Genomic DNA, 15,148 nt, shown 5'->3' with positions numbered 1-15,148 from the left:
GTGGGCGCTAGATTAAGTTAGTCCTGCTTAGTTGGAAAATACCTTGTACTCCAGTTTCGGGGACAGCAATGAGATTTCCACTAACTGTACTGAATTCATATAAAGTCAATGTAAAACTCGAACTTGATGATTTTCGAAAACTTTATATACTATTATTTGCATTTTAGGTGACGATATGCAGCATTGTTTATTAAAAATTATGGGTTGGAAGCGCGCAATCGCTCCTATCATGTGAAATATATAGTATACTATCTCAAATTGATATCTCTACTCTAATTTCTTAACTAACTTATTATGTTACTTTATATAATACTTCATAAATGGGTATCTGGAATGAAAATTACTCAAAATCTTTCGAAGTTTCGATTTCTTTTGTATTTTGATTCGATTAACTGGGTTCTTTTAGCTATATTTTGCTCTGGAACCAGCTCATCAAGTTGTGTATACTGACAGAAAAATCGCAAAAATTTAAAAATTTATTTTATTTCGAAATTTTCTGAACTGAACTTTTAGACCGATTGAATAAAAAACATTCAAATTACTTTCTGTTATTTTTGGAAAAGATCTAAAGTTGAATTAATTAAGTGCACTTCTTGATTATCATGCTTTCTTATTGAACTTATCAAAGCAAAGTCTGCTATAGAAGCCTATATGAAAGCAATATACACGAAATTAATCCCACAATTCAGACTAACCACACTTTTTTATAATTAACCACTTTTCTATATTTCAACAGTAAGAAATGCTAAAAAAAAAACAATTAAAATAAATGTTAACTAAAAAGAAAAACTTGTGCCTCAAAAAAAGTGTTTCACTATAGTGTAATAGCAACGGAAAATATCAGAATAACTTATCAACTAAATCAACAACAGTGAAAACTACAAAAAGCGTGAAGAAAACAAAGTAAGACAACAACAAATCCATTTATCTGCAAAACCAGCTGAGCAACGCATCCGCATTTTTCGAACGATTTCTCAAGCAACAAATGCCACAAATCGCGCTATCGCCTGCGCACGCACCAAACTTCACCCCCAGCTGCTGCCAACGCCACAAAAACAACAACGGATTAGTGGTCCAGTTCTTGCAACCAGCAACACACGCGGCTAAGCAAAGCAGAAAGAAATGACTTTGGGCACAGCGGCATACAAAAGTTTCGCTGTATAATTGCAGCATTGCAGGAAAATATAGCAACAAAAACAACAGCAGAAATACACAAAAGCATTTAAGTCAAGCGACGAAGAGTCAAAGGCAGACAACCGACGACTAACTAACTGCATTTGAGGCCACAACATTTTGCGTCGCACACCATAAGCCTAGCAACACGTACACGCCGGCTCAAGCAATAGCCAAAGGCGAAATTGAAAACGCAAACAAAGCAACAAAGCAGTTGGCAGCGAAAACGTTAAGCAAACTGGCGCGCATGCGATGTAAATTGTATATTTAAATTGCCAGTCAACACACACACACACACACTTGCAACGTATTGCATGCATAAAGCTGCATTGCAGCCACAGAAGAGTACGCAGCGTCAACACTCAGCATCAGCTGCAGTTGCCACTCCGCAGATAGCAACACAGACAACTAGAGGAGCAAAAAAAACAACAACAATAAAAGACTCTGCGTGCAGCGCGCTAGTGGCAACACAGTTAGTTAGTTGGCCGCACAGCTTTGTGGCACAAGTGTAGCCAAGTCCAGCGTTGGCACGCAGCTTCTCAGCGCTTCGGCTGCCAGCAACACACGAGCCGCCTTATCTCCCTCTTGACCTGCATGGTAAGTGCTCAAAGATTGTAAAACTTATTTTTAGTCTTATTTTATTATTGTTGTTGTTGTTTGGCTTTGCGGCCATCAGCATTCTTAGTTTGCCTTGACTTTGGCCTATAGTGCAACACTTGCAAATACACTCACATATACATACATATTTGCAGCGGCAGCATTGCTGTTGCATGCAGAAAATGTAGCAGCGACTTGCCACGCAGGAAACTGCAAAATCTCAACATTATAAATGGCATTTGCATAGCTGCATTTACTGCCGCCGGTTTCTTTATGCTCTGCGATGTGTTGTTGGTTTTATGTGTGCTTTTCTTAGTGCAGCAAACAAACGAGTTTCGTTGGTAGGTCGAACGTACTGCTGCGCCACAGCGCGTTGGTGAACTGGCAAAACAGTGCTCAGTTGGGTTGCAGGAAAATTTCAAGCTGTCAGCAGGTTTTTTGCTTTCTTCGCTGTTGTTGTTGGGCTGTAGGAAGGTTTCAAATTTTTACACTTTTTTATTAAAGACAAATGTTTGCAGAATCAACATATTTAAAATACAAGAGCAAACAATAGTAAAACTTATTTCATAATCTTGAAATTATTAATTTATTCTTCAAAATCTATGTCGTTTCCCTCAAAGTAGACTTGTGCCAGGACTTAACGCCAGTAATAATACGTTTCATGCCATCCTGCTAGTCGGAAAGCATTGTTTCAGTTAAGAATTTCTGTCCGTAAGTCCAAAAGAAAATATCACTATTTCTATACGGATGGGAAATCGAAAATAAATTACATAAAAAATTATCTAAAATAGAATAAAGACTAAAATGGATAATTACAATATTACATGAGAAATATTATTGAGTTATATAGTAAGTACTTGAAAGCCAAACCAAGTGCAAAGGTTTACTGATTGCAAACCTAAATTAATTAAAGGAAGATCATCTATAGCTGAAATCGATTATACGTGAATCAATAATCGATTAATATCTTTTTGAGTTACTATTAGTCAATCTGTTCAAATTTGATCCGGGCTGTAGGGAAAATATACCAGGGCATTACCCTGGGATTGAAATTGTACTTAAAACCTTTGAAATTCATGGAGGTTTGAACAAATGACTGTAAAAATGAAATGTCCGTTTTACAATCACTTGATATAAGGGAAGCAGTAAAGATCTGACTTTCGCAGAAAATTTCCTTTCGTTCTCTTTCAAAAAGGTCACATCAAGCTAATCTAAGCAAACTGTGAGCAATAATTTTGAGATTAGTAGTGAGAGAGCAGCTAGCAGAGCAGTAGCGACGCATATTTTTTGATAATTTGGGTATGAAGCGCACTGATTAGTGCGAAATTGCATACATTTTTCGTAAAAAGAACGACGAGCAGCGATATTTATTATTATTTAAAAAAAGTCGCAGATATGCTTACCAAATAAAAGCTAAGAAAATCAGGATTGCGCCAGCTTAATTATATTTTTGGCTACTTATGGCTTAAACGTTCCCGCCACCCTTCCGGCGACATTATATATTATTCTTTCTACAATTTGAAAGATAAATTTGTATTTTTTAAGTAAAATATTTTTATGTCTATAAATTTTCTCTGATATTTCATGTCTCAAGAAACAGATCCACCACCACAAAAAGCAAATCACCTTTCAAACCACATTGAAATAGGGTTCAGCCATTTATTATTTTGAAGTAATCTGATGGCCGACATTATGGTTTATTTAAATAACACTTAAGAATATTGAAAGTAGGAAAATTATTAACTTTTTTTGAACCGAAACTATATTACCCTTCACAAATAGAAAAGTTTTCCATATAAGTATTGGATTTTGATCGATTAGTTTGTATGGTAGCTATATGTTATAGTAATCCGATCTGAACAATTTTTTCAGAGATTGTATCGTTGCCTTAAAGAATAATTGGAGCCAAATATCGTGATGATAGCTTATAAAATAAAACGTTTTTCATGCAAGGACTAGAATGGTTAAGTTTGTATGGCAGCTATATGCTACAGTGGTCCGATTTGTATAATTTTTTCGAAGAATATAGTGATATTTGAGATAATAGTCTGTGAAAAGTTATATGACGATAAAGAAGTTTTCCACACAATTGTATAGCTTATAGATATATACAACAGTGGCCCGATGTTAGCGGTTCCGACAAACGAGCAACTTATTGGAGAGAAAAGGGCGTATGCATTTCATTCAGATACAACTACGAAGCGCACAACTTTTACTTCTATAAAAATTAAGTAACAAAATATTTGAAATATTTTTCGCTAGTAACAGCAAATAAGTATAAAAAATTAGTTACGCATCGCCAATTCTTTAGAAAAAATATAGAAATTACGAAGCCTAAAATATAAAAAGAATATTGAAAGAAATTTGTCCATTGTTGAAACCTTTTCTGCTCTGCTATGTATTTTGCTATTTCTTTCAACGTAATACTTTTTCTAGTTTCCACCAGCATTGTTGTTGCGCACTTTTCTCCAGCGCTGCCCAATGAAATTTCAATAAACAAGAACAACGCAGCGCCGCAAAAAGCGAAAGTTACAGTTACATTTATGATGAATGAATAACCGGAGCGGTTATATTTTGAAGACAACACACTTTACTACAATGATATATACAGAGATGTGTGTGTAAATATATTCAAGCAACAAATTGTTAATTTGCGTTCACAAGCTGGTTTAACAGAGCGGCCATTATGACCTGCACTTTTCTATTTCTTGTTATATTGTTTTTTTTTTATTTTTTATTTAAAAAAATATACAACTTTTATGTGTGATTTTTTCTGATATTTTCATATGGCGGTGATTTTTTTTGCCTTACTTTTCACTCTCCTCTTACTGGCCATCATCTCTGATTGTAGCATTGTTGTAGTTGGTTGTTTGGTGTGTGTGTGTTGGCGTTGACGATGGAAAGTGAAAACTTCAACAAAACGCTGCAACAACAACAAGTGTGCGTAAACAATCATTATAAATGCAAAAGCATACAAAACGTGGGCATTACGTGGAAGAAAGGCAAACAAATTTGAAAAAAAATTAAAATAAAATAAAATTAATTTCTGCCCGCGCTGAAAGCGAGCGTACAAATGACTAATAGAGCAAATAAAGCAGTTATTAATTTGTAATTTGAATTGGAGTAAAGACAGCAGAAAGCATAGAGTAATTTTGAAAAAGTAACAGTGGCGAAGAAAGTGAAAAAATACGCGCTGAATGCGAAAAATGCAAATATTTAGCAATATTATTAAGAAAAATTTGCAAAAAGGGCGTGAAGAAATATTTTTCTTTTTTAATTTATAAAGTGTTTTGTCATCGAAATAATAAGTACCTACTAAACTTATTAGCAATTTAACAGTGAAGTAAACTAGATTATGAACAAAAAGTGAAAAAAATAATTTTTAAAAATAGTACCAAAGGGCCTACAGGGTAGCTAGTGGCTTTGATGAGAATAAAATAATTAGAAATTCTCATATAAAATTTTGGAAAAATATTTTTCAAGTTTTACTAACAAATTATGAATCAAAAAAAATCGTATGCTCAGAATTGTTCAAATTACTTTTACGCATCTTTTTTTATATCCTGAAAAGGATAGTTTAAATTTGCCAAGAAGTTTCTAACCTCCAGATAAATCCAAAAGATATAACTTAAAGATTAGAATGATGAGCTGAGCTGAGTTAGCCACATTTTCAATACGATATAGTCCCTCAGTTTTTAAGACATCGTACTGAAGTTTTGCACTTGCCCTTTTCTCATCAAGAAACTGCCCATTTGTCGGAGTGGCCGATATCGGACCACCATAGCATATAGCTGCCATACAAACGAAAAAATCGGAGTAAATGGCTTGTATGAGAAACTCTTTCATTTGATGAAATGTCGTCACAAAATTTGACACAGATTATTTTCTAAGGCAGTGGTATAATCTCTGAAGAATTTGTTTAGATCGGTTGACTATAGCATATATGTAGCTGCCATACAAGCTTAACGAACAAAAACAAGTTTTTGTAAGGAACCTTTGTTTTTTGTAAAGCAATCGAATGTTTAATTGCTGTTTTAATTAATTAAGAAAAATTTTAATTAGATAATTAACCTAAATTTTTAATTTAAGAAAAATTAATTAACCTTAGTTTTGAGTAATATTAATTAATCTTAAATCATTAATAATTCATAATTTATCTTAATTAATTATAATATGAGTTATGAATAATTAATTAACGAAGATTAATGAAGATTAATTATGAATAATTAATTAATTAAGAAAAATTAAGATTAATTAGTTATTAATTTATCATTTATTAATTATTAATTAATTAACATTAATTAATTAATACCAATCTGTTAATCTTAATTAATTAATTATGAATAATATGAATTATGAATAATTAAGCAATTAAGACAAATTAAAAAAAATTAAAATTAATTAATTAATACCAATCTGTTAATCTTAATTAATTAATTATGAATAGTATGAATTATGAATAATTAATGTTAATTAATTAATAATAATTAATATATAAATAATAATAATAATTAATTAACATTAATTTGTCTTAATTGCTTAATTATTCATAATTCATATTATTCATAATTAATTAATTAAGATTAACAGATTGGTATTAATTAATTAATTAATTTTTTACATAAGCTTACAATATGGTTTTATTGTTGCTGGAGATAAAAAATATTCTGGATTAATTAATTATTTATTATTAATCATCATAATTAATTAATATTAAGTGATAAATTAATTTTTGACATTAGTTTTCGAACAATTGTTGTCTTTCTAATTATGATGTTGTTATTGTTGGAGATAAAAAATATTCGGGCACTCTGCGCAGCTTACTCTCGCATCACTCGTCAGCAGCAGCCAACATGGCGTATGTGTAACACACGAAAGTAGAGAAGCAATGCGACGCCGAACAACCCAGCGCAGACGAAAAGCGATAAATGTTTACGTATGCAAATAGACTTGTATGGCTGTATGTGTGTGCATGTGTTGGTGGTTGACCCAAATAGCGGTGTTTTCATTTATTTATACTTCCACGAATTGCTAACTAAGTGGGTTTATAAATACGTAGAGATACACCAGCAAGTGTTGGCATATATTTGTGTACATGCAAGCGTCAAGTGTTTGTATGCGTGTGTATTTGTATGTAAATATGCACGTTTCGCTTCACTGGCTGCTCCAGCACGCACCCTAAAACATGCAAATTTCCCATATAAATTAGAATTAGCGAAAACATACACAGCAACATATCAATTGGCAAGCAACATTCGTCGAAAGAAGCACAAAAATAACAACAAAATACATGGAAACTTAGCAAAGAGCGCAACCAACACTTTGGAGTGTGCCTGACTGGCCCCCGACGAGCTGTCAGAGAATTCGTCTTAATTTGCAAACATCAGTTGTGTGTGGCTTGTGCTAATTTCTGCCGCAACAGCTGTCTTTCACTCTGCAACACAAATCCAGTATACATACACACACATACGTATAAACACAAACAGTAGATTAAAGCAAATTCTTCGATTTCTACAATTTCTTTCGTTTTCTATGTCGCGTTCCAGAACGTGACCTAAATGCCAAAATGCACATACACACAAATATATATATATATATTATTTATACAAATATATGCGAGTGTATGATTGTTAGTGTGTTTATCTATAAAAACCACAAATCGTCTATAACTACAACCCACAAATTCATTTGAGATGAAAGTGCTTGACTAATTTGGCGTTGAAACGATTAAGCGATCAACTCAGAAGACTTAAGCGACGAACTCGATCCAATGCTGATTGCTTATTTGATGCGCATAAATGGACGAATTCTTTATGTTGGTCGATTGTTGTTTTTTTTGTAGTTTTATAACCGCAAGTGCTGTTTATACATGGATAGCAACCAACGCCACTTAAATTTTAGTGTTTTAGCCTCAATTCACCATTTCTGGTAATTACTTTCTCCGCTGCTTCTTGTTCACAAAATTTTTATTGTGCTTGATTCTTTTGTGATCTTCGTGCGCCATATTCGCGAATATCTTTACTTTCACTTTACTTTTCAGCAGATTTTTGATATATATTTTATAATATTGTGTGCGCTTAAATATTTACACAATTTCAATGTCATACATATACATATGTAGATATGCATACTGTGTAATGTATATTGTTAATATAGTACATATACAGCATTTATGTATGTACGTATAAGCTGTTTTAAAGCTAATTGGAAAGGAATGTAGCTTTTTGTGTCGGTTATTAATTTTTATCTGCTAATTTGAGAAAAGAGACACAAAATAATAATAATTTAGAAAAAATTGTGGGTAAGCGCTAAATCACACATTTTTTAAATAATTTTTTGTCTAAATTTTACTTTTTTCATGCCACTTAATTATTAACAGAGTTTTATTTGGTTAAGTTGCCACGTCTGTTTACTTAAAGAGCATGCTAACCTTCAAACCAAAAAAAATAATATAAATTAAATTTCTGAAATATGTTTTAACAATTTTGAAATCAAATATTTGTAAAAAATTAAATTTTTCTAAAATAAGTTTTCGGAGTTGCCATCCAAATTTTAATAAAATATTAGGTTGTCAAATATCTCCCTTTCGCTTTTTTGCTCTTTATTCAATGCTTTATTAAAAGTGTTACAGTGATCGGATCAGTTCGTTCGTTAATCAGTTTCCATCTAGACGGCAACTTTAGAATACCCCCCTCGTAGAAGCCCCTCTCCTTAGTTGCGAAGACCTGGGACAGCCACTTTTCACAAGCCTCTTTTGAGTTTAACTTTACACAAACAAGGGCGTTCCCCATGGACAGGAACAGGTGGTAATCACTTGGCGCTATATTCGCGATAAAACCTCCCATCAGGGCTCCTGTAGCTTTTGACGAGTCATCAACGAAGTTTGTGGCTTGGCTACACCCTTCCTGTTGGCCAATTCTGGACGCTTCTGGTCGATCGCCTGCTTCAAACGCTCCAGTTGTTCGCAATAGATGGTAGAATTAAGCCTCTGGACATATGGGAGCAGCTCATGATTCCCTTCCAATCCCACCAAATACACAACGAAACTTTCCTGCCCGTCAATCCCGGCTTGGTCACTGTTTGGGACGATTCACCGGCCTTCGACCACGACGACGTTTTCGCTTGATGTTGTCGTATGTGATCCTTTTATCATCACCAGTCACCATACGCTTCAAAAATGGGTCGAGTTCGTTCCGTTTCAGCAGCATATCGCAGGCGTTGATTCGGTCCAGAAGTTTTTTTGCGTCAAATCATGCGGCACCCAAACATCAAGCTTTTTTGTGTATCCACCCTTCTGCAGATGGTTTGAAATGGTTTGGTGACTAACTCCCATCTTCTGGGCGATGTCAGGAGATGCCACATGCCGGTCTAACACGATGTTTTCCATGATTCGATCGGCATCCATCCATGGTGTCGTTTTAACCCGCTCTGAATCGTCAAAACCATTCGTCCGCAGTTCGAAGTGATAGAGTACTATCCTCCAAAACAACATTAATCTCACGAAACGTTTCTCTAGCGGATTTGCCTTTAACGAAGGAAAACTTTAAAATAGCGCGAATTTCGGCTTTAGTGAATTCCATGTTTACACGTCTATTACTGTTGGACGCAATATCCAAACTAATCATGAATAGCGTCGGTTTGGAGGTTATGTCAAGGCCTTTCAAGAGCTTTATACATAGCCGCGTAATTCAATAAACAAAAAGGCGAAAGAGAGATATTTGATAACCTATTACAATATTTTAAAAATTAAAATAAAAAAAATATTTACCTTAATTACCAAATTTTATATTTAAAAATAATTCATAAAAATTAAAAATATATTAAAATTTAATATTAAAATTATTATATAAAAAAATTAAAATTAATTATTTAAATTATATAGAATTTGTTTGATAACATAAAAAAAATTAAAAAAAATATAAAAAAATTAAGTAATTTTAATAGTTAAATTTAAATTTTTTTTATTAAATATTTTTAATATTAATTTTTTTATTTTTATTAAAAAGAATTGTGTCTCATATTTAACTTATAGAAGTAGTAAATTGGGAGTAAAATATTTAATAGAAATTACAAATTAAATTTTAATTGAATCCTTTAAAAATAATAGAAATAAAAATTAGTAAAATTAGAACAAGTATTAAACTTATTTGAAACGATAAAATATTTTGACTATTTGGCGGTTATAGATATGCAAAAAAATAAAAAAAAATCATTTTAAGTCAATTTAATTTACTTGAGAAAATTGCAATTATTTTGACTAACTTATTCCGGACTCGAACCCACTTTTCAACTTAAATAACTGCTCAGAAAGGAAAGCTTCAAAATATGACTAAATTTTAAACTTTCTTCTCTGAGCAGTTTTTCAAGTTGGAACTTAGGTTCAAGTATCGAATAAGTTAGTCAAAATAATTGGAAAAGAAAAGAGGTAAATGTTATAAAAAATTTACTAAGCTGCAAAATATCTTCCTTCGTTTAAATCGACTTCAGCTATGTTTTGAATATTATCATAGCTAGTTATTTTTACTATCTATTGGTCTTGAATGACGAAATACTTCTAATGAAAAATCTCCAGTCTATGAAATTCTATCATAATTATGAGAATCTGTCTCAGTTTTCCGTTTTCTCCATATTCTCTTCTCAAAACCGAACGTTTTTAAAAATTTCAGTTACAAAAAATACGCTATAATTAACTGGAAGCTATAAGAATACATCTACCAACAGCTATTTTAATTGCCAAGGCGCTACGAAAATTACACAGACGTAAATTTTGCCAAAGACGAGCAAACCAAACGAGCTAAGCAGCCGCACTAAAAATATGCCAGAAGATGCCACTACTAACGCCAGCAAGCATGCTAAATGCTTACAAAGTTTACCTCAAGAGTAGAAGTAGAAGATCTGCAACAAAGCCGAATGCTGACAATGCGACAGCGAAGAAGAAGGGATAGCAAGAAACAAGTATGTGCGCGTTTATAGCGAGAAACCGTAAGAACGACAGTTGAATGGAAATCTGAAATGACCAGTTGCCAGAAGGCAGAAGGCAGCGTAGCACAAGAACAAAAGCAACAAAGAGCTACGGCGACTCATTTCCGTTGCAATTGTTCTACAAATGAGAAGGAAAGAATGGCCATAATAACAGCAACAACAAGTAGGCGATTACTGCGACAAACATTTGTGCGCTTGAAGAAGCGGTGCGATTGCAACAACAAATACAAAAGAAGCAACAACTCGCATTAAAGCGGTAGCAAAAGTCACAGCAATGGCAGCCATTAATGCTAACAGCATCAGTTGACAATGTCAATGACCGTATTACGCAAGTGGCTTTCACAAAGGCAACACCAGCAACAACGCGCACACACACATACACAAATGTAGCGGAGCATTTATACACACAGTTGTGCAGGGAAAAAACACGTGCAACGTAATAAGTACCGTGACTGCTGCTGGTTGCGGCGGCTGGTAGCAGTTTGCGGCAAGAGAAATTCTATATGTACAGCGTAAAAGTTCTTGCTTGCTCTTTGTCATTCGGCTGTTTCATGTTTTTTCACTCGACTGCTGCCGCACAAGCCACAGCCGCGCCGCAGCATCTCGAATTCAGTTACACCGCAGAACAATTGCGGTTGGCGTGCTTTTGTACCACAAAACAATAAAAATAAAAAATAAAGAACACAAAAAAGGAGAAAAAAAGTAAAATTTTGTTTCTGTGTGTGTGTTAGTGTGTGTTAGTGGTTACTGTTTGTCACAGCTGCGCAGCTGTTCGAAAGAATAACAGCTAAAAGCAATGTCGCTGTAATTATGAAACATTTTAAAATCGATCGAACGGAGCAAATCATCAATGAAAATCACAAGCGTTTGTTGTTGCAGTGACATAAGGAGAGAGCGAAGGGCTTTTAATGGAAATATTATCAACGGCATTATTATGCGTGCAACAACAAAAATATACTTATATAATATGTGTAAGAAAAAATGAAAAAATAGAAAAAGTATGGGAAAAGCGCTGATTCGAAGTCAAAGCGGGATTATTTCTTGCCTGTTACATAAATATAAATACAATAGATAAGTCAATAAGTATATGTGAAGAAAATCAATATTTTTAAGTGACATTTACATAACGTGCTTAAAGCTGTAACGGTGTGGCACACAGAGATACTTATATGCTGCTTTCTCAAATAAATCGTATTGTTTATATTATAACAAGAACAAACTTCTTGGAATTTTAGATCAGTATCTCTTAAATTGAGCGGCTAATTCGCATATAGAAAGACGGAGAAGCAGATGGACATGGTTAAATAGGGTCTCCGACGTTACCTCTTAAAGGTTAAAAACATAATGGCAAAATTAACATACCCTATACGGAGTATTATTAAATAACTAACGGAGTTATTAAAATTACTTTACTTAAACAAAATCTAAAATTATTCAACGGCTTCTTACAACTTAATTCTTGTATCCGGTTCTCCTTACATGAATAATTGCTTATGCTACACTTCGCTTCGGTAAAATAATAAGATAAGAAGGCATAACATCGAAAATATTAAAAAAATATATGAGGTATGACAATTAAGTAGTGAGACTGATTCCATAAAAACCGTTTATTTGAAAATTATTCTACAACTCTGCCATCCCCTTCAAAGTAGTCCCCTCGAGCAGCTATACAGCGATTCCAGCGCGTTTTCCATGCTTCGTAACATTTCTGGAACGCTTCGACTGGGATGTCCGCGAGTACCCTCGCCACGGCCGCCTGGATTTTGTTTTAGGAAACAAAAAGAAGTCACAGGGTGATATGTCGGGCGAATAAGGCGGCTGTTGCAACACGGCGATCCCTTTAGAGGCCAAATACTGGGACACGCTGAGGGCGGTGTGGCACGGCGCGTTGTCGTGATGAAGGATCCAGTTACGAGCGATGTCTGAACGCACCCTGTTGACTCGTTTTCGCAGTCTTTCGAGTACTTGGCAATAATAGACTTGATTCACAGTTTTCCCCGGTGGAACGAATTCTTTGTGGACGATTCCAGGCACGATTTCCGCACCTCGACTGGTCTCCCACTCCGCGCCTCGTCATCCACGCTTTCACGCCCCTCCTTAAACTCTTTGTGCCATCGTAACACCTGGGCACGACTAAGAGCACTATCACCATTCACTCTTACAATTTTAGCACGTTTCCAAAGCTGCTTCGCCTAATCTGAGACCGATGGTACATATATCAATGGAGAGGGAAGGGATGTCGGAAAAAGATAAAGGGAAATTCAAGGTCACATTTACCACAAGCGCGGCAATAAAATCAGTCTCATTACTTATTTGTCAAACCACGTAATAAAACAGCCTCGGATTCAATCCATTACAAAAGCAAATTTTAAGAGGGCTCTGAACTACAAAAGTCAAGTTTACTCTGTTAACGAAAATACTTCTTCCTGTGAGGTGTATTTTCTGGAGTATTGCTTTACTGTCCACCAAATTAAGAAAGAAATTCATGAAAAGAATATTTTAGAAACAACAAAACTATTGTGTTACGAATAAGTAAGCTTTCTGGCACGGAAATATATTATAGAAAGAAAAACAGCAGGCTTCTCACTTATGAGACCGTGCAAATGTGTCAAAAGTATTATTCGGAATTCACTTATATTTAAATATTGATAGTCGAAAAAATCTTTTCGTATTTTGTCAATAGATGTTGATACAGCTGTATATCACCAGTGCTGCCAATCACATTGTATCATACCATATAGTGTTGGAAAGAAGAGATTTTAAGCTTGATTTAACTAAAATAAATCGACATTTGGGCTTTATTCGCAAAACAAATTAATAAACACATGTACCTGAACATTTTAATAAAATAATTTAAAATTTAAGTGTGCTTAATTCGGCTGTTAATAGCAGCAAAATCAATTTTCAACAGGATAACGACCCAAAATACATATTGTATTTTGAACGTGTAGGGTTACTATGAAATTAAAAATAACTCCATAGGTCCGGCAATCACTAGGCATTAATCTTATTCAAAATATCTGTAACTTTTTGAAAAAAACGTATTAGAAAGCATTCAATTTCACCAAAATAAGGCCAAAAAACTGGATCATCGACTTTGTGAGTCAAAAAATCCGGAAATAATACTAAAAATCGAGTCTAGGGACAATAATTGCAACCAAAAGTAGGCTTACTTCACTTCACTTACCAATTCCAATATTCTGCAGCGTGGGTCTTAGAATTCGCTATTTTCCTACACTTTGCGCATTGACACTTTTTTTAATATTTTTTTTTGCACTTAACACATTCACAATTTCACTTATCTTTCACATTTCTCTATGACACTGCACATATAAATCTAAAAAGAAAAGAATTTCAAAATATATTATAGCAATCGATATGGTAAAATATATAACAACAACATATAAGTCTAATTAATTATGATTACTTCTGAGCACATTTCTAGAAAACTTAGAAATTCTTTACATACAAGGTTCAGTAAATATACTTTACTAGTTTTGCATTAAATTGAAGATTTTATTTAGTATATGTAAGTAGAATTATCCGATTTAGGTAAAATATGTAATATATACAACAAACACCCCACAAGGACTCTATACGACGAAAATTGGTCTTTTCTGGATGCCTGCTTATTTCAGACATTCCAGTTGTTTTTATCTCGGTCTTCCAGAGCACATTAATATTATCGGAACAATGTCAATGTAGTAAAAATAGCGAATGATTAGCTGTTACAGTATGAGAACCTTACTGACCGGACAAAAAACAAAATTAATATTTTCTATGTTCTTTTTCATCACTTCCCAAATAACTTACATCCATATTCACCATTTAATCTGTTGTGACCCAAAAATGCGCCTAAGAAAATATTAGCCAAGACCACCCTAACACATAAAAAGAACGGTTTACGAACAATTATATAACAACCGACACTAAAACGCCGCTCAGAAATTTATAAAACCAACAAAAATCGAAATCAACCAAACAAAAATCAATTTCCATTTACATGCTAAAAGCTATGCGGCGCTAAAACCGCTCATAAATAACAGACAAAATATTCAAAACAGCACAAAAACTTTCTTTTACACGGCCAAATAGGGTGACACATTTTTGCCAAATGCATAAACAATGGCCCTGTAACAGCGCATGACACACTTGCATGTGGTATTTCAAAAAAAAAACACACTAAAAACAACAACAAATATTATAAGCTGAATAAACTAAAATGAGAGAAAAAAGAAAACGAGCTATTCGAAAGGTGACGGAAGGTGTGTTGACCAGACCAGGCAAATAGCCAAGTAGGCAGAAGAAAGGTGGTATGTTTGTGCGTATATCTAAGTGTATCTTTTTGTAGCTGTGTGTGCGTGTAGCTGTGGCTGATGACTCAAGTGGTAGCTGT

The 15,148-nt window shown here is 33.9% G+C and overlaps 1 protein-coding gene and 1 long non-coding RNA gene across 2 annotated transcripts in view; one reads left to right on the top strand and one right to left on the bottom strand.

The window, feature by feature from the left end:
• The first annotated feature begins 1,616 nt into the window (after positions 1-1,616).
• Positions 1,617-15,148, top strand: part of LOC105224562 (serine proteinase stubble) — a 45,749-nt gene continuing 32,217 nt past the window's right edge. The window contains exon 1 of the mRNA XM_049452973.1: positions 1,617-1,770. Coding sequence (XP_049308930.1) covers positions 1,768-1,770 — 3 coding nt within the window. The 5' untranslated portion in view covers positions 1,617-1,767. The remainder of the gene's footprint in view (positions 1,771-15,148) is intronic.
• Positions 13,922-15,148, bottom strand: part of LOC115066031 (uncharacterized) — a 164,932-nt gene continuing 163,705 nt past the window's right edge. Inside the window, exon 4 of the long non-coding RNA XR_007422367.1 lies at positions 13,922-14,089. This is a non-coding gene — a long non-coding RNA (uncharacterized LOC115066031). The remainder of the gene's footprint in view (positions 14,090-15,148) is intronic.

This window comes from Bactrocera dorsalis, chromosome 3, assembly GCF_023373825.1.
Source record: "Bactrocera dorsalis isolate Fly_Bdor chromosome 3, ASM2337382v1, whole genome shotgun sequence".
NCBI classification, from domain to species: Eukaryota; Metazoa; Arthropoda; class Insecta; order Diptera; family Tephritidae; genus Bactrocera; species Bactrocera dorsalis.
Note: the sequence above shows the minus strand (reverse complement) of the source record. Positions and strands in the feature narration are given on the sequence as shown.